This window comes from Miniopterus natalensis, chromosome 6, assembly GCF_054644295.1.
Source record: "Miniopterus natalensis isolate mMinNat1 chromosome 6, mMinNat1.hap1, whole genome shotgun sequence".
NCBI classification, from domain to species: domain Eukaryota; kingdom Metazoa; phylum Chordata; class Mammalia; order Chiroptera; family Miniopteridae; genus Miniopterus; species Miniopterus natalensis.
Genome location: NC_142086.1, coordinates 4,325,818 through 4,349,995, shown reverse-complemented (window position 1 = coordinate 4,349,995; position 24,178 = coordinate 4,325,818). Strand labels below are relative to the sequence as shown.

The 24,178-nt window shown below is 49.5% G+C and overlaps 1 protein-coding gene across 1 annotated transcript in view; it reads left to right on the top strand.

Annotated features, from left to right (window-relative positions):
• Positions 1-24,178, top strand: part of SLC9A9 (solute carrier family 9 member A9) — a 484,070-nt gene that overhangs the window by 31,570 nt on the left and 428,322 nt on the right. The window contains exons 3-4 of the mRNA XM_087818510.1: positions 8,867-8,944; positions 10,342-10,418. Coding sequence (XP_087674636.1) covers positions 8,867-8,944; positions 10,342-10,418 — 155 coding nt within the window. The remainder of the gene's footprint in view (positions 1-8,866; positions 8,945-10,341; positions 10,419-24,178) is intronic.

Genomic DNA, 24,178 nt, shown 5'->3' with positions numbered 1-24,178 from the left:
ACTTTGCATGAAAAAACACTATTAACAAAATTAAAAGACAAGTTACACAGTTCAAAGAAGTGAGAAATCAGAAGAATATACTTGAGATGTAAATAATCAAGTGAGAATAGTTACAGCTTCTGTGTGTCATACAGGCGGAGAGTGTCATACCGGGCAAGAGACACGATCCAAAAGCTCCCTAGAGAGACCACAAAAGACCAACAAACAAGACAACGAGGCTCCTTTCATTAGTAACAGGAGATGTAAACGATAAGGTGACATCAGTTCATCCTTACCCTGGCAAAAATTTGAAATTCGCCTCCCCTGTGTGTTGGCAAGAAGCTGGGGAAGCGCTGCTGAGTGGCCTGCGGGGCGCCAGGCGCTGGCATCTGTTTAGGGGAACCTGGCCACCCCCTGAAGCGGGGACCGCACCCTGACCATCCGGGAGCTCTTCCTCTGCACACCGCTTCTAGGGAAGCTTCCACATGTGCGCCAAGACTTCAGCACAGGAGTGTCCTTTCGTTGTTTTTAGTAATAGCAAAAAAAAAAAAAAGGAGAGAGAGAAAGAGAGAGAGAAGGAAATAAGCTACCTGGCCCAATTCTCTTGGAAAGCAGGATGATGATACTTTCATCTAATCGAAAGCTAAAAGGCACTCTAAGCGGATGGGCAAGAGCCACATGCATTAATGTAGATATATTCTTTAAAAGTATATCTTTATTGATTCAGAGAGAGGAAGGGAAAGGGAGAGAGAGAAACATCAATGATGAGAGTCACTGATCGGCTGCCCCCTGCAGGCCCCCTGCTGGGGATCGAGCCCGCAACCCGGGCCTGTGCCCTGACCGGAATCGAACCTCTGTATCCTGGATCCTAGGTCGATGCTCAACCTCTGAGCCACGCCCGGCTGGGCAATATAGATAAATCTCAAAAGCAATGTTGAATGTAAAAAGGACACAAAATATATTTACTGTTAAATTTCTGTAAAATTTAAAATACGCAGATGGTACTGACTATAGCTTGCGGATGCTCATGTACGAAGTACAGGGACACGGTTACGGAAGGAACATTTTCTGACTGCAGGGTATTGCTTACTTCCAGGAGGTGTGGGCGGAGAGGCTTTAACCCTGATATGTTATTTAAAACTTGTCTGAAACACAATTCAGAACATGAATATAATATAAAATAGAAACAGCTGTTGTTTAGGATTTCCGAGTTCCGCGGTGCCTCTGAGTGCCTGGTGACCTTTCACAGGTCCCTTGCCATTTCTGGGGACAGTATTAGGTTGGGTTTGCAGACACATCTTACACAGGATCCCTTCATGCAAAGAAAATCTGAAAACTGCCTGAGTGTGAAACAGGTGAAATCAAAGCTGCTCAGGCAGGAACTGCAGGGCAGCACCAGGGGGCGCCAGCGAGCTGTCCCCACTGTCCGCGGCCACTACCCCTGGCAGAGCCTGGGCTCCGCAGAGAGCAGTTTGCAACCCCCTGGATGGCTGACCCCGGGCATCCGCCCCTCTGGCAGTTGGTGCGACTGGCACTGAGTGTTCCTTAAGCATCAGCCTGCATGAGGGGAGGCCCGTTTCCCGGGGGAGCCCGCCAAGCCCCCGGCTCATGGAGGGAAGGTGCTGCTGACTGAAAAGCCGTCTCCTAACACATTCGGTCCACAGGGTTGAGTGCTGAGAGGAGGATTTCTCCCCGCTTTTAAAAAGCGTTCATTCGTTATCTTTGAGTTGCTTGTACCCCTCCCTTGACTTCATGTGCCCCTTGCCCTGCGGCCTCCTCTGTGGCCTGTGGCCTGTGTTCCGGCTCCTTCGTTCCTGTCCCTCATGTGACAGCCATGGACCAGGCTTCTGGCAGCTGCCCCTCAGGGCCAGCCAGGGCCGGACCCGCTGCCACACCCCCTCCCTCCCTTTCCCTAGCCCTGGCACCCACTTCTTTGTTGGAGCCAATTGAAAAGGATCAGCAACCACTTCCTAATTACGACACCCAGAGGACTCCTGCTGGGGCACAAACTTCCTTCTTGGTCATTGACATCAGGTGGGCAGGGTCAGCTGCGCCTGGGCCATTCCCCCAGCCAGCGAGGTTCCAACACAGGCCCATTATATTTTATTCTTCCCTCTTTCTCTCTCTATTTATTGAATTTCAGATGAGTAATTAATAACTGGGGGAAAGTATGTCCCGATGCAGTCCTAGGGAATTGTTCTGAAGAAGTGGCATTTGTCTGAAGTTGCAGGGTGACCGGTGCCCTGAAGCCTGGAGGGGAGCAGCCCCCTCCCACCCGGCGCTTCCCGGCTCTCTGGCCCAGCTGCAGCCCCCTCCCTGCTCTGACTTCCTCCATTGTCCCCATCGAGACACCACCTCCTCCCCGTGTCAGGATGCTGTCCAGGTCCTCTCCTCTTCTCTGTGTCGCTCACGCCCTCCTCGAGCCCCTCTCTCCCCCTCAGGTCATTTCTTCTGTGCTGAGGATTCCGGGTCATTTCTCTGTGTCCCTGACCTTTCCGCCCAGCACGTATTTCCAAGCGTCTCTCCCTCAGTGAGCTGAGCCCTCATTTAGCCCTCAGCTTTCCTCACCCTTCCTACCTCTGCCAAGCCAGCCGCTCCCCAGGAATGCTCTGTCACTCACCCAGGTGCAGGACCAGGCCCCTCCTGGGGCCTTTCGTTTCTGCCTCTCCCTTCCACCTGCAAGCCCTGACTGTCCCGCCACACGCCTGCTTGTTTTAAGACTTGCTGAGTGAATGACTGTCTTCTGGGTTTGCTCCTTTCCTTCCGTCTGTTGCAGCTCCTCCGTTCACATTACCCTTGCCACGTGCTCACTTTAACTGCAGCTTGATAGGGGCTCCCCTTCCTCCAGGCCAATCTTGAGGCCCCTTCAAACTAATCTACCCAAGACATCTTCTTTTTTTAAAACAAAACACCTTTAATTTATTTTTGAATAGCTAATACCTTCATGTGACTCAAGGTTCCAAAGGAGCAGAAGGGTGTGTTGGAATCCTGACGGGGTCATTCCGTATCTCCTGACCTGCCCGACTTTGTAACTACTTGAGACATAGACACAGGAGTGAGAAAGCTGGAGATCAAACGCTTGGTAAAATCAGGGGGCTCGGCTGGCGAGTGGGCTCGGCTTTCACTGCAGAGCTAGAGGTCACCCATGCAGCACAGTGGGCTGGGCGGCGCAGGCCTCCCGCTGGGCTCTACTCTTATGCCAGCTCAGGGCTGCGGGAGCCAGGGGCAGCCCCCCAGCAAGCAGGCTGGTTCCAACATGACCAGGTGGGAGGGTTTGGGGGGCGCGTGGGGGTGGGGGAGGCTAAGCTGCGTGCTCTCACTTCCTTTTCATCACCTCACTGAGCAGACTCGTCTCTCTGTTTCCTTGGCGGGTTCCTTGGCGGGTGAGTGAAAGGCAGGCCAGGGTCTGGAGTGTTAAATCCCGCACAGCACTCCCAGCTGGTGTGTTGCTGGGCCAGAGGTGCACCACGAGGCACCCATTCCTCTGTCCTCGGGCCCAGAGTGGTCAGAGCCCTCGTCTCACCCTTTCAGCCCCAAGTAGTCTCATAAGGCCCCGAATTTCCCCACTGACTCCGCGTAATCTTCCTTGTGTGTGTCTAGATGGCACTGCGCGGGGTGCACCGCTCTGAGCAGTGGTCCCTCTGCAGTGTGGATGTGAAGGCAGGACAGTCACCTTCACTAAGTGCACACAGAGAACCCTCTTCCATCCCCACCCCTCCTGCCACCAGGCTCTCCTCCTTAACCTCCCGGAGGCAACCAATGGTATGGACTCCCCCTTTTTGCACAACTCATGGAATCGGCCGAATGCTTTAACGAACTACCCCCAAACCTGAATGACATAACAATAGGGGTTTATTTCTTGCTCATGTCCGAATCCAGAGTGGCCTTGGGGCCAGTGAGAGGAGAACACCTTTCCCAGGAGCCGCTGACTGTCACAGTGTCCTGTAATCTGGTGGCTCTGCCAGTTCCAGGGGACGTGGGGCCTCTGCCAGATGCTATCTGTGAGCCAACAAGGCAGAAGACAGAGCACTGACAGGCCAGGGGCTTGGGGAGCAGGGTCGGGAATGGCTTACATGGCATCTGGACCCACGTGACCACAAAGAAGCGTGGTCTAGGAGTCTGGCCAGGACACAGAGAATGGGGTATGGTGAGCCCACAGCAGTTTTTGCTACACACACCAGAATGCTATTCTACAGCTTGTTCTTTGACTTGACAAGTTTTAGCAAGTTCCTTAGCCTTTCTAGGGGTTTCCTAGGATCAGCTTTCAGATCGCACCGTAACGTATTTACCTAGACCAAGGAGCAGCATCCTCCGCGCTCTTCCTCTCCTTCTTGTCCTTGGGTCCCCCACACGTGCAAGCCCGTCTGCAGGGCCGGTTCTCAGGCGACGCGCTGCAGCAAACGCTGTGGACTCCCGGCATTTCCATACCCGTTGCTGAATTAGCCCACTGAGCGGTTATAAGATGTGGCTCCCCATAGCCATACCTCGTTTGGTCCTGCTGTGTCAAGTATCTCTACGGCTGTCCGCGGCTGAGTGAATACGGCTCCCCCCCATCCGCTGGGAGGGAGGCGCACAGCCCGCCCGGCCGTCGTTCCTCCACCCCTCAGGAGCCCCGTGTGTCTGTCTGTTCCCCGAATGTGCCCTGGGCCTCCTGTCCTCCGCCTGTCGCTTCACTTGGTGAGAACCAGCTGGGGGCTACAAGGTAGAACCCTCTGGCCTGTCTTTACGTTTACTCCACAGAAGCGGCTCTGAGAAGGCGAGCTGTGCATGCCCGTGCTGCAAACGAGAAAACAGGTTCAGAGGTTAATAGACCAAGGCCACCTAATCGGTATCTGCTATGTTTGCATCAGATGTTCTGAATGCGTTCTTTCCCCCGCCCGGGTGCTGCTCACCCCGAAGCACAGCTTGGGGCAGGGAAAGGAAGTACTGGCCTTTGAGCCGTCTCTGCGCCCCGAAGCTGCCTGCCCTGGGGACCTGCGTCTCTTGGAAGTCTCCTGTTGTATTAAAAATATGTACACGTTGTGAATCTCAATTTTTAATATAGCTGCATTTATTTTAATATTTAAGATATTTCAAATTACTTGCTATCAAGAAACCCCAGGCAGGGTTCCTCCGTGGCTTGGGGAACCCTGGCCCGCTGCCTTGTACCAAAATTGCAGTGTCTTTTCTTCTTTGACTGTGACCTTCATGGATTCGTCTACTGATCACATATCTTTAAGTACTTGGCAGCAGAGAGCAGCTTATTAAACTTTTAAGAACAAAACATTGGAGATGACCAAATACATTATTGTGTTACCACTTTTAAGTTTCTAAAGGACTTGGGAATTGCTGAAACTGGAATGCTTCTGGGTCCCAGGTTCTCTTACACACTTTTAAACCTTGCTTTAAGCACTTACGTTCGAACACATTGAGCTTGTCCACGAGGATGCACCCGGTTCCCAGTGACACCCTGTCACTGATGGACACTGGGCTGCACGCACTTCTCCTGGCCCTGGAAATGGGGATCATTGCATTCGCCAGCTCCCATGCAGAAATACTATCAGAGTTGGTGAAATATGGTTTCAAAGTGCTCTTTGGAAGTAGTGTGCCACATAGATCACAGTCCACTATTGAGGCGGTTACTTTAGCGCTTATTTACTTACTAGTTCAGTAGAACACTGGTGTTTCTTCCCAGATGAGTCATACTGAGTGCTGAATGCCTAATACTCAGGCCCAAACAGAAGTTTGTATCTATTACTGTCTGATGAACTTGAGAATTAAACTGATACATTTCCTTTCTGCTCCTGGAAGTTTTCAAGCTGAGTGTCTCTGTGAACATAACCAGGTCATTCCTACCCTGATACTGGTGCCTGTGTGAGATAACAGGGGACACCCTGCCTCCTGGTGAACATACTGATATTTTTGTATCCTCCATGTTATCTGGTATTTTAAGAATTAAATCCCGACATTTAAAAATCTTTCTGCTCTCATGAAGCATCCTCAATGCTCCCATCTCAGAGTCTCAGGTGTGTTGCTCCAAATTAGCCACACCTTGTACTGGGTGACAGACTGTCTACAAACTGAATGATGGGGTTTTAAAATTCTAGTAACTGCTATAAATGTGTTGTCCAATGGAGCTAGCCACAGATGCGAAAATAAAATAATTCATTTCCTCAGTTGCACTAGCTTACAGTTCAGCTGCTGGATAACTCAGGTAGCCAGTGGCTGCCACATGGTGCAGTCCAGTGACAGACATTTCCGTCATCTCAGAAGCTGCTACTGGACGGTGCTGGTCCGTAAGGTTTGTATCTTAAGCAACCAGTGTCTCCAGCTGAAATATTTTGACCTTTCTGCTCCTCCTATTCACCCCTGTCTTTAGATATTTCCCCCTTATACTATGATGAAAGATTTTAATTGGGCCTTAAAAGTGGTCTGGTCTCCTAGGCCACGGTTTGAACGTGCAGAAGTGGCATGTGGGAGCCCCATCTGGCTGGTGCAGAGCCGACCCAGCCGTTTCCGAGAAACTGCCTGGGTTTGGAGTTGCTCCCAGAACTCTGATGTAGCGGTTCCTAGGTTCATGGCAAGTCTGAAAGCAGCACAGATCTGTGTTGTATATACAAATAAGCCCGCGTGTGCTGCATGCCTTCCCAGCCGGCCAGCTTCCTCTGGCTGCTCTAGAAAGTGCAATCAAGAGACACTAGTTAACTTGCGTGCAGAGAATGGGGCTCTCGGATCACTGAAATGTCCTAGTTGAGTGATTAACCTAATTTTTACAGAAAAAACTGCTGAGGCAAGCCTTTTCTGTCCAAGATGCTCTGCTGTGCCACTGTAACTGCCTTCCAGATGATCCCAGCTGTGGCTTCATGCCTCCAGCACTTGGAATACATCTCTGTGCTAAAAACTCTCAAATGTGCAGTTGATATGCTCTCAAAGAGGCCGCATAAAAATAAATCAACAATGGTGTTTCAGATTATCTTAGAAAAAAGTAAACTTAGAAGGAAAAGTAAGAGCTTTGCCCAAATTTTACACAGTTATAACCTTCAAGAATTCCTGGCAACAGGGAAGTTTTTTCAAATAGTAACTTAAAAATATTTATTCACATATTTTCTTTAGTAATAAATTATTAAAAATGCTTACTGAATGGCGATGCTTTAAGGGCTTTACAAATATTAATTCACTTAATTTTTATAACCACCTTAGAGTTAGGTATCACAATTATTATATTCATTTTAAGGATGAAGAAACCGAAGCACAGAGAGCTATGGAGGGGCCACGCTTAGCTACCTGAATGCTCCCTGGTACAGGAGGTTGTAGCATCAGTGGACAAATAGCTGGGCTTGGGAGAGGCTCTGCCCCCCCCCCCAGATGAGTGGAGTTGCTGGCGGCATGGGGAGGGACTCTGCGGATGCTCAGTTCGGCCCAAAGTAGAAAAAAGCGTCAAGAGGGGCTCTTCTTAATTTTTACTTAATTCATACTTATGAAGTGTGAGGATATTATGAACACACATATAATTCATTCCATCTGAATAGATGTGACTCTCAAAAGTAAAGTTTTTTCATTTCATAAAATATATGTTGGGCAATGGGCTGGCACTGGGAGGAATGGAAGCAAACAGAGCTGCCGAGGCACCCTGGTGAGCCTGGGTGGCCCCCCTTAGCGGGAGGCAGTCAGGCTCCAGCCCCTTCAGGGCGAGTAGGGGGTAAGGCACATGTGCCCCTAGGGAGGGTGCGAAGCGTGGGAGGGGGAGGGGACAGGGCGGGTTGAATGGGGAGCCAAAGCATCGCCAGAGAGGAGTAGGAAGGCAGGCGTGGGGGGAGAGAGGAGGGGTTACAGTTGTGGAGCCCATGCATCTGAAGGGTTATGGGGAGCACTGTGAGGGCGCGAAGGCCTGAGTGCTGAAGCGATGAATGCAGTGTGTGTGTGCATGCATGTGTGTGTGCATGTGTGCCTGTGCGCGTGTGTGCATGCATGTGTGTGCATGTGTGCCTGTGCGCGTGTGTGCATGCATGTGTGTGCATGTGTGCCTGTGCGCGTGTGTGCATGCATGTGTGTGCATGTGTGCCTGTGCGTGTGTGTGCATGCATGTGTGTGTGCATGTGTGCCTGTGCGTGTGTGTGCATGCATGTGTGTGCATGTGTGCGCATGTGTGCATGCGTGTGTGTGTGCATGTGTGTGCGTGTGCATGTGTGAGGGGGGAGAAGAGGATGAGTCTAAGGAAGGTTTTAGAGATAAAATGTTTTCATTTTCAGACTCCCCGGCATATGGCAGACACTGAATTCAAGAATTTCTACATCTCATTTCATTGTACTTCACACCACGTCAATTTTTTGTGGCCAAGTTTAATTTAACATTGAAATAACAGCTAATAAACAAATACTAGAAAATCAATTTTCACTTTCAAATGTGTTTTTTCTTGGTTTTGTTTTTTTTTTTTGCAGAGTCTAAAAAATATTTTAAACTCTGGAATGGGATAAAGAAGGGAAAACTAAGACTAAATTTCTAAAAAGGTTTTATTTGGCAAAAATTTAAATAACTCCTTGTCAGAGACTAAAATGTTTGAGCACTACCAATTCCTTTGACCAGGAAAAAACACACACAGAATAAAAGCATTTAAAATATGAGGAATAAAAAAACTAAGCAAAATAAAAGGGAAAGGTTTTACCTGCCCACAGAGTTCTCTGAGGCCCGGGCTGTTGGCTCCGATGGCGTGGGGGCCCTGCCCGCGAAGTGCCGCCCCAGCTCCGTGGCACTGCCAGCGGCGACGTGTCGCTGTCCCTCGTCTTCGTGGCTGCCCCTTCAACAGCGTCTCGGTCCCCCCACAGCCTCGGAGAGGGCGACCTCACTGCCCTTCTCAAACAGCTGCTAGTGCCGTGAGCGCCTTCTAACCGCACCCCCGTGTCTCCCGCAGATGACGTTCGACCCCGAAATCTTCTTCAACGTGCTGCTGCCGCCGATCATCTTCCACGCGGGGTACAGCCTGAAGAAGGTGAGTACAGGCCGCCCCGTCCCTGAGGGGGCGCCAGCGCGCTGCCCAGCGAGGCCAGGGCGCCGCGCGGTGGACCCGAGTGGCGAGAACACCACTGCCCGAGACTGTGCTGTGCAGCCGCAGGCCCGACGGGCCTCGAGCTCTCCTGGCCCTGCCCTGGCCCTGCCTGGCCCTGGCCACACGCAGCCACGAGGCCTGACGTGCGCTAGTCCAGTGGGAACGAAGACGCTCGGTGTGTGAAATACGCAGTCTTTTCAGACCGAGTATTAAGAAAGAATGTAAAACATCTCAGAAATGTCTTACATCACTTTCATGAGGAAATGATAATGTTTGGGTCTAGGGGGTTGAATAAAATATATTGTCAAAATTCATTTTGCTTTTTTAAAACTTATTGTAATGTGACTACTAGAAAACTTTAAATATGCACATGGCTCACGTTATGTGTCTGTTGGCCGCTGTTAACGAGCGTTGGGCTTAGCCGGTGGCCGAGGGCCCAGGTGCTTTGCTCCCGCTCAGCTGTTGGGCTCCCAGGGTAGAGGTCCCGTCTCAGAGCGTCGGGCTCTGCTACTCTCACCCAGGCACGGCCTGCAGTGCAGGGCTCCCAGGTCAGCGACGCAGGGCACAGGCCTGCCAGCACCCCTGGGAAGGGCAGAGCTCTGCCCGGGCTCTGAGTCCCAGAGCAGAGGCCGGAGGCTGCTGCTCTCCTCCCCCGCAGCCTCCTGGCTGGGCTGTGGGCGCGCGGGCTCCGCGCCAGGCGCTGGCGGCCTGCTCAGTGCAGGCCTGATTTTCCTGTGGATCTGGGCTCCCTCTTGCCGTCAGTTCCAGCCTGGAGGGGAGTTTTCCCAAGTGAGCCCCTGAAAAGACGTGGAAGGCTGGGTCGCTCAGGCCGCTCCCCCTCACCCAGCCCCAGTGCCAGGTGCCATTTTGTGAGTGTTTAAGTTGTTGTAGGTGATTGAAGTTTGTTTCATGACATTCAGAGGAAATGTAAGTCAGAGATCCAAAAAGAAAAGCCAAAGGCAACTTAAATCTTTTAGAATGGTATTTTTTAAATGCTAAAAGGTTCCAGGGACAACAAACACCTTAAAAACCCTCTTTCCAGAGCCTAGTCCCTTCCCTTTCTCTCGGGTCTCGCCAGGCCTGGGACTTGTTTCTCTCATCTCGGCTCCATCACCTTCCAGGTGTTTCCCTGCTTCTTTGAGACGCCTCTGGCCTTTGCAGTGTAGATTAGGAAAGTCTTATTGTACAATAAGGCCAGGAACTGAGGTTCTAACAACAAAACTTGCCCAAGCAGCGAGGAAGGGGGAGTCAGCAAAATGTATGCATTATTTTTATTTCCTGTTACACTAAGATAAAATGCTGATGTACTATACAAAATATATATATTTTTTTCTCCCCAGAGACACTTTTTTCAAAACTTAGGATCTATTTTAACATATGCCTTCCTGGGGACCGCCATCTCCTGTGTCGTCATAGGGTAAGTGACTTTTAGGGCTCCAGTCTATGAGGCGCCGGGCCGCTGTCTCTGGGAGGAATCTCACACTTCCAGGACTCACAAGACTGGGTGAATTGTCTATTTTTTTTCGGTATGTCACATTTTTACACATTTTTCTATTCAGTTCTAAGGCTTTCATATCTTCTGACAAACATGAGATTTCAAATCAGAGCCAACTGAGGTTTGGCCGCCGGATTTCCTCTGAGTTTGGACTTCTGGCCTAGGGAGTGTGGGTAACGTGGCTTGAACCGTGTGCAGCGTGCAGGCCTGTTTCTTTCTCATGATGTGATACTGGTTATGCTGCTAACTCTCAAGTCTGATGGTGTCGACTCTGGCTGGCATCTCGTCATAAAGCAAAATGTGGCACGAAATGGGAAAGCCAGCCCGACTCAGCTATACTTCCACCCGGTGCACAGACGGCCACTGCAGAGAACAGCCGGCCGCTGAGCCGGACGGCGGGTGCCTCGCACTGTGCCCGCAGCCAGCGCTGCCTTGGGCCTCCCTGCCCAGGCCGTTACGACCTAATGCAGCAAACGCAGCTAAACACAGTCTCCCATGCGGCCCGTCCCTGTGAACGGTTAGGGTGTGTTGCTGAAGGCTAAGGATTTATCTCTTCTTGTACCTGAAAGCAGCGTGGGGTGCATCTTGAATTCTCTAGGAAATTTTTATTGATTCCAGCCCAGAGCAAACCAGGCTGCATCACACGGAAATGTCCAGCCTGGTTAGAGCGGCGAGGGGGCCTTGCGGGAACGTGGATGGGGGGCCTCATCAGTCTGGGCGCCTGGGCCTTTTCACGCGGTGACTGAGGCACCGGGGACTTGCCCCCCTCTAAGCATGGTTGGGGCGGGCTTTTCGTTTCCACGCCTGTGCTGTAGCTAAATGTTCAAATTTCAAAGCCGGCAGGGGCCTTAGAGATCCGTATAGTTAAATCCCCGCATTCTGAAAATGAAGAAAGTAACATCTTAAAAAGCTAATTAATCACCTTAATCATCACAGTCACCTGGTCAGGGCAGAGGTCAGACCCACAAGTCCGACCACCGCCCCGTCTTGCACGGTTCCTCTTGATTTCTACACACCCCTACGCGCTGGCCCTGCACGCTGGCGGAGGCTCCGAGAGGGGTGCACGCTCAGCAGATGGGCACCGCTTTGCAGCAAGCATTGGGCGTCAGCAGGTCTATAAATGGGGATCTGAAATTCATAATGGATTCAAAGCCTAAACTTGCGGCAATGCTGTCAACTTACTGGTTTTCATTATTTCCATTTCCTTTGTATAACTGGTTTAAGTATATTTAACTGTATGTACTAATATAATACGCTTTGATTATCATGAAAAATCTATAAATCTATTTCTTTTGAAGTGCGACAATATGTAATGGGGGACAATATGAATTGTCCTAAAAAAGGTCAGTTCAAGAGATTGGTGATATTCATTGATTAGAGTTGAGGACCTCTCCTAATTGATTGTAAGGTTGCAATCGATAACTTGTACTGGAAGGTGATCTGAATGGCTTTTAGAACCATGTTGTTTGTTTGAGCTGAGCATAACCTGGACAACAAACGTCTGTAGGGAGCCTTCTGAGTGTGGGACGTGAGGTCCAGGAGGGATCTTTGGTGGTTCACAGGTTTCAGGGTCTTATCTACAAGGTGCAGGAAACCACTGCAGAGCTTTAGCTTCAGGGTGATGAGGCCCATTTACACTTTAGGAAGGTCCTTCTGGTGACCGTGGGAAGGAGAATTTTAAAGTGGGGGAAAGATGGCAGCCCAGCAGCACTTAAGCGGCGATTTCCATCGGCTGGTTGGAAGTGGTGAGGCCTGGCCTCAGGCGGGGCAGCCACGGTGCCTGAGGTGCCAGCAGCCAGTTGAAGTCCTGAGAGAAAGTGGGGTCGTTCCGGGCAGGTGCGGAGAGAGGAGGGAAAGCGCCGGGGCAACAATGCTACTCGAAGAAATGGGAGGGGTGCCCCCCAAAGAGTAAGAAGTGCTGGGCCCAAGAAATGTGAAGCAGACCGTCAGGGCTGAGGATAACCTGGACAACAAACGCGAGGAGGCAGAGGGAGGTGGACAGCCGTGACCTGGGAGCCTCAGGGAGGCAGGAGGTGGCGTGTCTAGTGCGGTCACCCTCGGGGGCGATGGGTGGCAGGAGGAAGGGGAACACACCGGCACGTCTGCTTGCCGTGGGCACCGCGTGATGGGAGGCAGGCGCTCGGTGCTGTGCTGTGTCTGCAGGTGCAAGTCCAGAGCTGAAGGAGGGGCAAACTTAAACCCCACCAAGCCGGCCCTTCCTAACGCGGGGGCCCCTTCCGAGTCACTGAAACTGCCCCTTGAGCCTTAGGAAATGGCCGGCTGTATTTTTCTGATAAGTTAATGCTAATGAAAACGACATCACACACACTTACTGGTGCTCAATGTGCACTGTGTGTATTTTAGAAGTACTTCACATACATTATCTCACTTAACCCTCGAAACAATCCTGTTAGGTAGATCCTGTAATTACCCTCACGTAGCAGGTGAGACGTCTGCGGACTAGAGTAACATAAGTAAGTGATGGAGCTACTATTCGTAAATAGTGTGGTTCCAGAGTCAAAATTCCTAATGCCCAAAATGTGTTTTCTTCTGTTTATTATTGGCACTAAAAATAAAATTTTAAAAATTAAACTAAAAAGTAAAACTGTGTCAACAGTTGCATTTACTTACATGCCGCATGTTTCTTCACTAGCCCCGTGGGAGTCCCGCAGACGTGAGGGATTTTATCGGGAACTCCCCCCAGAGGCATTCGCATCTCTAAGGAGGGGTGCCCGGGATGTGCTGCTCTGCTCACGCCTGCGGAGGGAGCAGGGGGACAGTAACACTGGACTGAGAATAACTTCGCAGGGGAGGTAGAACCTGGTGGCCATTCAGCGGAGGGGCTGAGGCCGTGGGGTTTTCCAGGCCATCGGTGCAGCGGTGCTGGGGCGTGGTGAGCACCGCCGGGCTCCCCGCAGAGGTTTCAGAGCCGCGTGAGGGCTGAGGGGCTGCAGAGCTGCGGGCAGCTGGCAGGCAGCTGGCGGGCCCGGGAAGCCAGGAGCAGGAGCTCGTGCGGGTGTGCAGAGTGGTGAGCGGTGAATGGAACGGCTGTGGGGCCGGGTCTTCCACAGGCAAAGACAGTGTCTGTCCCAGCTGCAGGTCGGTTTCAAAGCTGGACTCAAATGCTCTATAGGAGCTGAGATCATTGGGTCCCCTTAAATGACAGAGTTCTTAATTAAGCTTGTTAACTTCCTATCGTTTCAGAAATTAGATACAGACCATCCTTTATATCACATGGGAAAGTTTAACAAAGTCTGTCTGGCGATAAAATCAGAGACACCTTTGAAAATTTTAAGGATGGGCTGTCCTTAAAGAATGCGGCATCTTTTCTAGTCCGGTCCTCCACTTTGCCACTTAGGAAGTATCTTAGCCACGTCTCTGTTTTAAATAAGCCCCTGTGTCTGAGATGTTCTCTATCCACCGCCTGCACCTTCCAGAACTGGCCCTTTACCTCTGACCCTGCCTGGCGCGTGTGCCCAGGGACCCGTCATCATGGTCACAGCCCGATGCCACCTCAGCACGTCCATCGCGGCCCAAGAACTAAGTAGTTATCAATGAAATGCTTCTTTTTTAAAAAGCAGTGAAAATATTTCAAAGATTTTTTGTTAATGAGGAATTTAAAAAATGCTGCAGTTTCACAGATATTTGGAGAAAGGGACATGGATCTAAGTGGTGAAGAACAGGTGTTAAATTTTAAAATTTCTCATTTCTTAAATCTCATCTCAGTTGCCAGGCCTGACGGTGCTTCTTGCCCATGCTCTCGTTTCGTTCTCGCAGCGCCCTCTGAGATAGGCGCTATTCGTAGCTTGACTTTGCAAGCAGGGATGCAGAGGCTGAGACCTGCCCGAAGTCACAGTGAGTAACTGGCAGTGAGTGCAGAGCCAGTCCAGCTGCAGAGCACACGCCCTCTTCCTAAGGTGACACTTCACGGCTGGGGTTTTACAGCAGACAGCTGCACAGGCCACATGAACCACGCCCTCATAATTTCAGAATTTTACGTTTATCATTATGGCTGACAACTGTGAAAATCTGAATGTTTAAGAATGAACCCTGAATATAACTGTAAAGTTGGACTGGACCCTGTCTGTTCTTACTGGAGGTAGTTGGAGGGATGGCATGAGTCACGTTACTCAGCTAAAGTTCGGGGACTCAGGGCTGCTCCCTCCGCAATTCTGGGCTCATAAATATTAGGCTGTGTTCATACCAGCATCCCTCAGGGATGGTCGTTTCCAGTCATGACCCTAATACACACAGAAGCTGGGCCCGACCCTCCGCCTACCTGCCGGTGAGGCGCAGGAATGAGGGCCCTCGGGAGCTCTCCCCGGCCCTCCGTGGGGCCTTTAGGCTAAGTGCCCTTGGCCCTGGTCTGGAACCACTGCGCCCTGTTCCTACCCAGGATTAGGTTTGCTGAGGCCTAGTGTCTCAGAGTGCTGACTCCTAAGCCTGGCAGAAGGGACACTTGCTCGTCTAGAAGCAAACCCTGAGGGCGTATCGTTCATAGAGGGGCCAGCACAGCCTCAGTGTCCGGAGGCCTGACCCTGGGAAGAGAAAGATTTTGAGCAGAGTTCCCAGCCCAGGAAACGGACCCTGAGATGTCACATGGAGGGACTGCAGGAAAGCAGCGAACCCCATGACTTTTTCATGGGAGAGAGTCTGCATAGATCTCACCGTTCTATCGATTTTGGGGGGGAATTACAATCCACAGACACAAAAACCAGTATGTTTTTCAAGAGCCTGAGAAAAAAGATAGGTGGGAAAGGAAGGATTTTACATATCTCCACATTTAACTAGAACTGAAGAATTCTCAAGGCTGCATTGAGGGTGGCCGTGAAGTCTGGAAACACGATGCTATTATTTTATTGTGTGTTCTAATGTAACCACAATAAACCAGTTATTCTGTATCAGTCTGTGTTCCTAGACTAGGTGGCCATCCAGTATGTACACCTGAGAGTGGAATGCCAGCTGGAGGGGTCCACAAGTGAATATTTATTTTTACAAAATAATGCCAAATAATTTTTCAAAGCAGTTGTACCAACTTTTCTTCTTAATTTTTGGCAATCTAATAGGAGTGAAATGAAAGCATATTGTGGTCTACATTTGTATTTCCTCATAGTTAATGAAGTTGATTATAATTTTTACATGATGCCTGCTGAATCTTTTCATCCATTTTTCTATTGAGTTGTTTTATCATATTTTATTAATTTGCCAGATTTCTTTGTATGCTCTACATATTAATTGATATTCAGTTACATATGTTGCAAATACTTTCCCTCATTTTGTGAATTGTGCTTTTACTTTGTTCATGCGTGATGTTTTTTAATGAACAAGTGTTCTTAAATTTTTTTAAATTCTCACCCAAGGATATGCTTATTGATTTTATAGAGGAGGGAAAGAGGGGGGAGAGAAAAAGAGAGAAACATCGATGTGAGAGAGAACATTGATTGGCTGCCTTCTGCACACGCCCTGACTGGGGATTGAGCCCACAACCTAGGTATATGCCCTGACCAGGAATCGAACCCACAACCTGAGCCACACTGGTCAGGGCAGAAGTTCTTAAAATTAATGTAGTCAAGTAAATGAATTTTTTTCTTTTATGCTTAGCATTTTTGTATTTTAATAAATCCTTTCCTACCCCAGAGTCAGAAATACATTTTCTTCTAAAGTGTTTTAAAGTTTTGCCTTTTGCAGTAAGTCTGTCTTCTAGAGCTGATTTTTGTGTGCGGAACGAAGTAAACTCTGCTTGACTATACTGATTACCCCTCTTCTGAGAAGCCCTGATCCTTCTATTGTTCCTCTTGGTGTGTAATTAATAAGAACAGCCCGGGTAGGCCGGCGTAGCAGAGAGGCAACCGTGCAGAGTGCGCCTGCCAGTATCCCCCAGTTAATTCTTACCAAAGACCAAGCCCCAGATTTTCCCTCTCTCCTGCCGTCTGTCTTCACTGTCCCCTCTTCCCTCTGCCTTCCCCTCCCTCCCAACCACGCTCCCACTGTCCCCGAGGTGGGTCTGGGCTGCTGCTCTCTGAGGCCCTGTTGTCAGCAGCTGTGAGACTCAGAGCTTGAGAGCTGTGCTGATCCGACCAGAGGCCCGTTTCTCCTCTCTGCATTCACCTGCTTTCTGCAGTTGAAGGGGCTGGCACAGTAGTGGCCGTCACTGATGTCAAAGAGAAAAATAAACACACCCGCTGCCCTGACATGGCCCAGTCAGGAAAAGCCCCCTGAGCTGTCAGCAGGGGCGCAGGGTGGTTTCTCGCAGCCACGGCACAGCGTGGTGGCCACACTGCTGGCCACAGAGGCTGGAGGGGGCCGTGCTGAATATCAAGACATGTAGCTTGAAGTGAAGGAGGCGAAGTCGTCAGAGCCACATGGACCTGTACATTAGTCCCCCGCCTCATTTTGGTACCCAACCTTGGAGATGTCGGGGATTAGAACGACCGACAGGATGGAGAAAAATAAACAAATCATGGAAGAATCAAAAAGGAAAACAAAGAAAGACTGGCTCCAATTTGGGAAGAGAAATGCTGAAAGTCATGTAGAAGGAAAAAAATGATACATGAAATTGTTGACATGAAAGAGAGAGAGATGTTCAGTAGTAAAATATTCAAGTCTTGGAATTACCCACTTTACCTTTGCTCTTTAGCACTCTCAGGCACAAGATCAGGCACGTTTCTCAATCTGACCAAGATCTGGTGGGAGAGCTACAGTAAGTGTGGCTCAGCTTCTACACACACACGCACACGCAGACATGCACACACACGCACACGCAGACATGCACACGCACACACACAGACATGCACACACATATGCACATGCAGACATGCACGTATGCACACGCACATGCAGACATACATGAACACTGATATGTACACATATGCACACACATGCAGACATGCACACATACGCTCACACATGCATAAACCCCCACACACAACATACCCCATTCAGATAAAAGGTAAAAAAATAAGAGACTATATCAGTTGTTTGTTGCTTTGTAACAAGTGACTCCCAAAACTCGCTGGCTTGAGACAGCAGCCGTTGCCGTAGTTCACAGCCGTGCGGCTCAGCAGTCGAGGTTGGCTCAGCCGGCAGTTCTGAGGTTCTTGTCCGGGGCCACCCATATCACTGCAGCCCCCTGGGCTTGGCTGGGATGGAGTGGCCTAAGGCGAGCTCCACCAAATGTCTCATGGCTGGTTCTGCTAGCTGGCTGGTCTGGGGGCTCCGATCTGCTCCCTGCAGCCCACGCCCCCAGTGGGCGGGCCCGGCCTTCCCCGCGCTGTGGCGTGAGGGGGGCGTTCTAGGGCAATGCAACAAGGGTGTAGGACCTTCAAAGGCCCAGGCCCAGAAGTTGGGGAGTGTCAGTGCCACCATTCTGTATCGGTCAAATTACACCTAGAGCGGCTGAGGACGAAGGCGTGGGAAATAGCTTCCTCTCTGGAAGGGAAGCGTGATGCGGTCCCGTTACAGTGGGGCATGCATGTGGGGCGGGGCAGCACTGTGGTCGTTCAAAGACGCGCCCACCGGAAGGAATGTAAACTAGCTTCAGAGGCATCAGTACAGAGCCTGCATCGGACCCGGTGCGAAACCTACGGCTTCAAGAAGAAGACACAATGGAGACTCAAGTAGGCCCTGGCGGGGCTGGCTCAGGGCTCCCGCTAGGCCCTGACAGTCGGGAACGGCAGTGAGGCCCTACCCCGGCGACCTGAGAGCCTCCCGGAAGTACTCAGAAGGTTCTGTTTGATATAAAACGGGGGAAATATACACAGAGCTCTGAGGAACGGAGGTCGCGAGCAGGGCTCAGGTTTTATGCTGCCGGAGCAAAGGGCACTCATGGAAAATTGACCCCTGCTCATCTGAGCTGGGAATTCCGGAAATCTTGTTTAATTGGAGAATTTCAGTTTCTCTTATCACCGGCAGCGACACAGAGAACCTGGAGGTGGAGGTGTGGCATTTTAGCTGTGAATTCACATCGCTGCTGAGGGGTTTCTTCCGTGGAAGAGAGACTGTTCCACGCTGTGACCACTGCCTGCCGCCTGGCTCGACCTGCGCCAGACCAGGGGTGGCTCCCTGCGATCCCCTCAGAGACGTCTGACTGTAACCGGCACTTTCCCTCAGACATAACAGCACCTCTCCCCCATGCCTCACGCATGCGGGTTCCTGACCCAGGCGCTGTCCCGACCTGGGCAGGCCTGCGAGGCCTTGCCTTACCTGGGACAGTGATGGACCGGCCGCCCTGTCCACCCGGCCCTGCTCTGTGCCATTCTTTGACACCTGTCAAGCAGCGGGGGGATCCACTCTGTCTGGCCAGCACCGCAGATGTGCCTCGCGTGTGAGGTTCCCTTAACAAGCTGCAATTGCCAGGCTGGAGTGGCTTCCCTCTTCCTTCGGTCTTTCCCTGCCCTCCGCTTGCCAGATAGACTTCCGGTCCAGGCTGTCCCCTGGCCTGCGTGTGGGGACACCCCATGCCTGGGTGTCTGCACCCAGCGTGGCTGGCTGTGGTGCTTTGTGTGGAACTTTGGAGGGGGAAGCTTGATCCTGGCAGCTTGTCTGTTTTGCTTCAACAGTATACGGAGAGCTAAGATTAGAGAGCTATGCCACACGGCCTCTCCTGCCCCTTCCCAGGGCCTTGGAGATTAACCTAAACATGGAAATCCATGAGTCCTTCACCAAACTAAACTACATCACCCAAACTGTCAAATTCACCTGTCTGTCCCTCCCCGCTCTCCTCTCTCCCGGTCCCCAGAGGTAAGTTTTCTCCTGAATTTTATTTATAGTTCTTCCACATGCTTGGGAGCTTTATAAAAATGGTATCATACTTTATGCTGTTAGGCCATTTTCATTTTCCCCACTCATGGATTTTCTGAGATCCATCTAGATCATGATTTTTAGCTGCGGCCCCTTCACTGTCATTTTATGATATGCAAGTATGTGACTGTCCATGCTTTACCTGGTCTCCTAGGGATGGAACTTTTTCATCTACAAATACTGGGGCTTAGGTAAAAGGTTCTTTAAGCAACAGGCTTGGGGGACTGTGCAATACCAAGTCGTTTTCTAAATCTGCATCCCTGCCAGCAGGTGTGAGCATTTCCATCGCTCCCCTCCTCACTGATGCTCAGGGCTCTCAGCCCTCAGCCCTCCTCACTGATGCTCAGGGCTCTCAGCCCTCAGCCCTCCTCACTGACGCTCAGGGCTCTCAGCCCTCAGCCCTCCTCACTGATGCTCAGGGCTCTCAGCCCTCAGGGTCAGCTCGTCCGGCCCTGTGACAGTGCCACATTACTTCAATCGCCATTGCCTTTTAGTAACTAACCCTTCATATTTAACAGGACGAATCTTACCTCTCCCCACCTCCCCCCACATCCTACATTTTTCTTCATGGGTATCATAACTGTTTGGATCTTTTTTCTTTTATTGTAAAAATTTTGGAATCATCTCATCAAACTCTTTGACTCACCGTGTTGGTATTTTGATTAGAATCGCATCTAATGTATAGATCTGTTTCAGGAGAGCTGACATAGTTGTGAGGTTGTCTTTCTAGTCTTAAAGTCAGATATCTCCCTTTTTAGTTTTCTTTAGGTCTTTTAATAGAGAATGAACGTTTTAACTATAAGAATCTTGCACAACTGTTCTATAGCTTCATTTTCAACATTTTTCAACATTTTATTTTCTACATGTCGAAATTTAGCTTCTGGGGAAATGACTTCTAACCTAGGATGTTATACTTATTTCGAAGGAGGGGCCAGGTAAGGATCAGGGAGAAGACGTTCCCGCAGAGGGGACGGTGTGTGGGAGGCCAGCAGCAGGGCAGGGCTTCCTCCCTCTGTCCGTGGAGGAGGCAGAGAGGGGTTTAGTGCAGGCACCCAGGCCTTGCTCTGGGGTTCGGACAGGACTCTGCAGGCTGTGGGTATGAGCGGGAATGTGCATTTTTAAAAGGCCCCTCTGACTGCAATAGGCAAAAGGAGGAGAGGCCATCAAGTGGGAAGCAAATGAGCAGTGAGGTGCTGGGGCAGCTTAAACTCCAAGGCTGCCAGGGGGATCCGAGAGCTAATTGGGAGAAGCAACCCAGAGGGTGCGGCTAGTGCAGAGCTAAGAGGGAAGGCCGTCGTGGTGACTAGGGTTTCTGGCTCCCACTGCAAGCTCACCCTGGATTTGAGGGTCAAATCCAGCACACCGGCTCTCAGTGCTGCCCCTTCCGTCTGTGCGTTAAGTTCTCCGGTAAACTCACCTTCCTAGTTACCATGCCCTCGCTTTCAGTGAGTCAGTAACTATACTGCCAAGTGAACCATGGAATTAAGGAAACATTCTGAGTCATGCACAAGCCTTCACTGACAAAGAGGCAGTAGAAATGCCAGCAGTTACAGCCAAGGCCGGCGTTTTCGGTGCATTTTTTTATGTTCTAGGCCTTGAACTGACCATTTTGCATTTATTATCTCGTTTAATCTTCACAACAAACAGTAAAGATAGATACTTCTATTGTTTCCTTTTTGTGAGTGAGACGTCTAAGGCTCAGACTGCATGAGTCACTTCTCCAAGGCCTGGCTGACTCTGGAGCTTGTGTGCTGATGTCATCTTTGCAGCTAAAATTGCACCCTTGGGCCTCACCAGCAGCAGCGACACCTGGAACCTGTTAGAAATGCAGTCTTGGGCCTCCTCCCGGACCTCCTGAATTCTAAGCTGCTATTAACAGGTGGATTTGTTCTGCTGCGCTCCCAAACTGGCAGAGAGATTTAATAAGTTACTCAGGATTTATTTAGTAAGGACAGACTGTAGGAATCATGATAATTTTAACTTGCATTTAATTCATATTATTCAGGCATCATTGACCCTAAACCAGATCAATTAAGTTTATAGTTTATACCCATAAGATTTATATGGCTCTCTGTGTCTGTGCACACGTCCAGGTCAAGTATCGCATGTGTGTTATGCAAGAGATGATGGGTAGGATGCTTTAGCCAGGTTCACAGAGCTGTCATGGGGAGAGATGCCCAACGTTCAGCACTGCCTGTGTGGGCCGGGCTCGACTGACTTCGCAATTACATTCTGAAGTCATTAAAATGAAATGAGGGACTGGGCAGGGGGTGGGATGGGGTGGAATGGGTCAGTGGAGAGAAAAAGGGACATCTGTAATATTTTAAACAACAACAAAAAAATGAAATGGCCCCAATGAAAGGAACGGACGTCTATCTTAACTACAGCTCTGAGATGCCTTACTGCTTTATTTCAGCCCTGCTCACCAACTCCCATTGCAGGAGAGGTAGCTCTGGGGTTTCCACAGCAAGCTACATTTTCAACGAATATGGACCATGACTGTGAACAATGACATCATGGCTCAGCTTCCATGAACAAGTATAATCTTCAGTCATCGCTACTAGATAATAGGTGCCTTCAAACTTAATTTTCATATAATTCTTGACTATTTGCCCTGTGGTGGCATCTCCCTCCTCCAACATGTAAGTGTGATTTCAACATCTGGGCTTACTCTGGGAGCTTCCCTCCCAGTGCTCTGTGGAGTAGCTTACTTGGACAGCATCCCTTACTGTCCTCTTCAAACAAGGTCCACTGTGAGAACAGCGGCTGTAATGATGACAGCTGCTGGCATTTGCTGGGCATTTGCTTTTACATGCATTAAGCTCACTCATTACCTCCATCTCCCACTTAAAGACTTTTCACATAATAAGAATATATATTTATTTCTATAATAAAATTCTCCCCAGTTTCCTTTATTAAAACAATTTTTATTTTTTCCTTAAATGTTAAAGTTTAGCAAAATAATTTCATAAATATTCTTATTTACATAAGAGACTCTTGCTAGTCAATTTGTGCATCTATAGTAGAAGCTTAGGTTTCATAAGATCAATAATGACTTATAATAGAGGAAACTAGGGGGTGGGAGTGAGGGGGTATACGGGGACGCATATTGAGATTCTGATTACTTTCAATTCAATCTTTCTGTAAACCTGAAACTACTAGAAAATAAAGTCTGTTAATTTAAAAATGAATGCCCACACTAAAAATAAACCCCTTTCTTTGGTGACAAATAGAATATACCAGGAATTTCTGATGGCCTCATGGCCATACTGGATGAAAACTGAGAGTCCTGCTCTAAATCTCAGCCTCGGACTCCTTTAGGCTCTTGAACTCCCAAGGCCACTCAGTGGATTTAGTGGCAGCACCGTGGTCGAGCGGCGTGGCAGTGGGCTTCCTTCATCCCTGTCTGCCAGGCGTCCTAAGAGCAGCACAGGGCTCTGGGCTCTGCATGGCTAGCTGGAAACTGCCCCTCCGGCCAGCTGGGCTTTTCTGGAGGCCTCCTCCTGAGTCCCTTAGAATAGATGTTGGAAGGACGATGCTTTCTTAATTGCGCAAGTTCAACTTTACTTCTTCTATTTTATAGGGCATATACTAGCCCTGAAAGTCTTTCATGAGCGTGATTGGAGTGCCTTGTGATTCCCAATTGACTGATTCTGTAATCACCTTTCTGAAGACCCACGGCTGTGATCATGAGCTCATTATGTTTGCTGGTTGTATGTAATGTGACATTTTCCTCTCTCCAAATATTAACCGTCGTTCAGTCACCTGTCACTAATCAGTTCTTTCCGTCTGGGTCTTACATGCCACTTCTGTTTCCAAATTTACTCCTGTCTTTAGTTTTTCCTGTTGCTTTTGTGTAACTTGGCATTTGCTCTCGGGCTCTCCTCTGGCCAGGTAAGTACACGGCTTCTAACATTGGCAGACGAATTGCTTACCCGATTGTGAAGGTGCTGCCTTTACTTTGCAGCAAAAAGGTATCTATTCTGGGTTACGGATTTAAGGCCTCTACAGAAATTAATAACCTGATTATTTAACAAGGCGTCCACTGTGCTTCACGGGCTAGCTGCAACTGCAGGCTCTCCAGGCAGAGAAATTAAGGGCGAGGGAAAGGGAAGCGCTGTCCTCGAAGAGTGGGACGCGAACGGAGACTCACTGGAAGAACTAAGCGGTTGCCGTGCCCTGCACGTGCTTTAGACAAGACTTTCCCTTCGAAACGGCCTGTTTATGCAGGAAAGACACGCCTTTCATTTGCATTTCACAGCAGCCATTTGAAATAGGAGAGAGGAGTTAGCCTACCTTACAGAGAAGGAAGCTGAGTAATAGAGGAATTAAATTACTTTCTCAAATGCTTTACATAGTATTTGTCAAAACTGGGAGCGATTTCTATTTTTTCTAATTCCGAGATCTCTGTAAATGTTTTCCATACTTGCTTAAGTGCCTGCCCCACCCTTGAAACTGACTCTTGTGAATCACTCAATGTAACAAATAAAGTGTGACGCTTATGATAGATGTGCTAAATAACAGTATATTACATATACTGTATATATTTACATATACATAGCTACATACACACACGTGCATAGACACCACTCTTATTTTTTAATAAAGTTTTTTTTTATATATCTGTTATTTCATTGCCTATCAAGCCATCTGGAATATGAGGTTTCACCCCAAAACATCCCTGAGCTGGATCCAGAAATGAACATAAATGCAGTGAAAGTTTTTAGGATGCTGGAGATATAACCTCATGCGATTGCAGTTCTTTGTTGAGAGTAGTGCTGTGCTCACAGAAGTTTGGGCTGCATTTAGGTGGTCTCTCGGGGAAATAAACGCACCAGCTTGCAGGCCAGCCAGCATGAAGTCATCTATTACTTCCACCGATG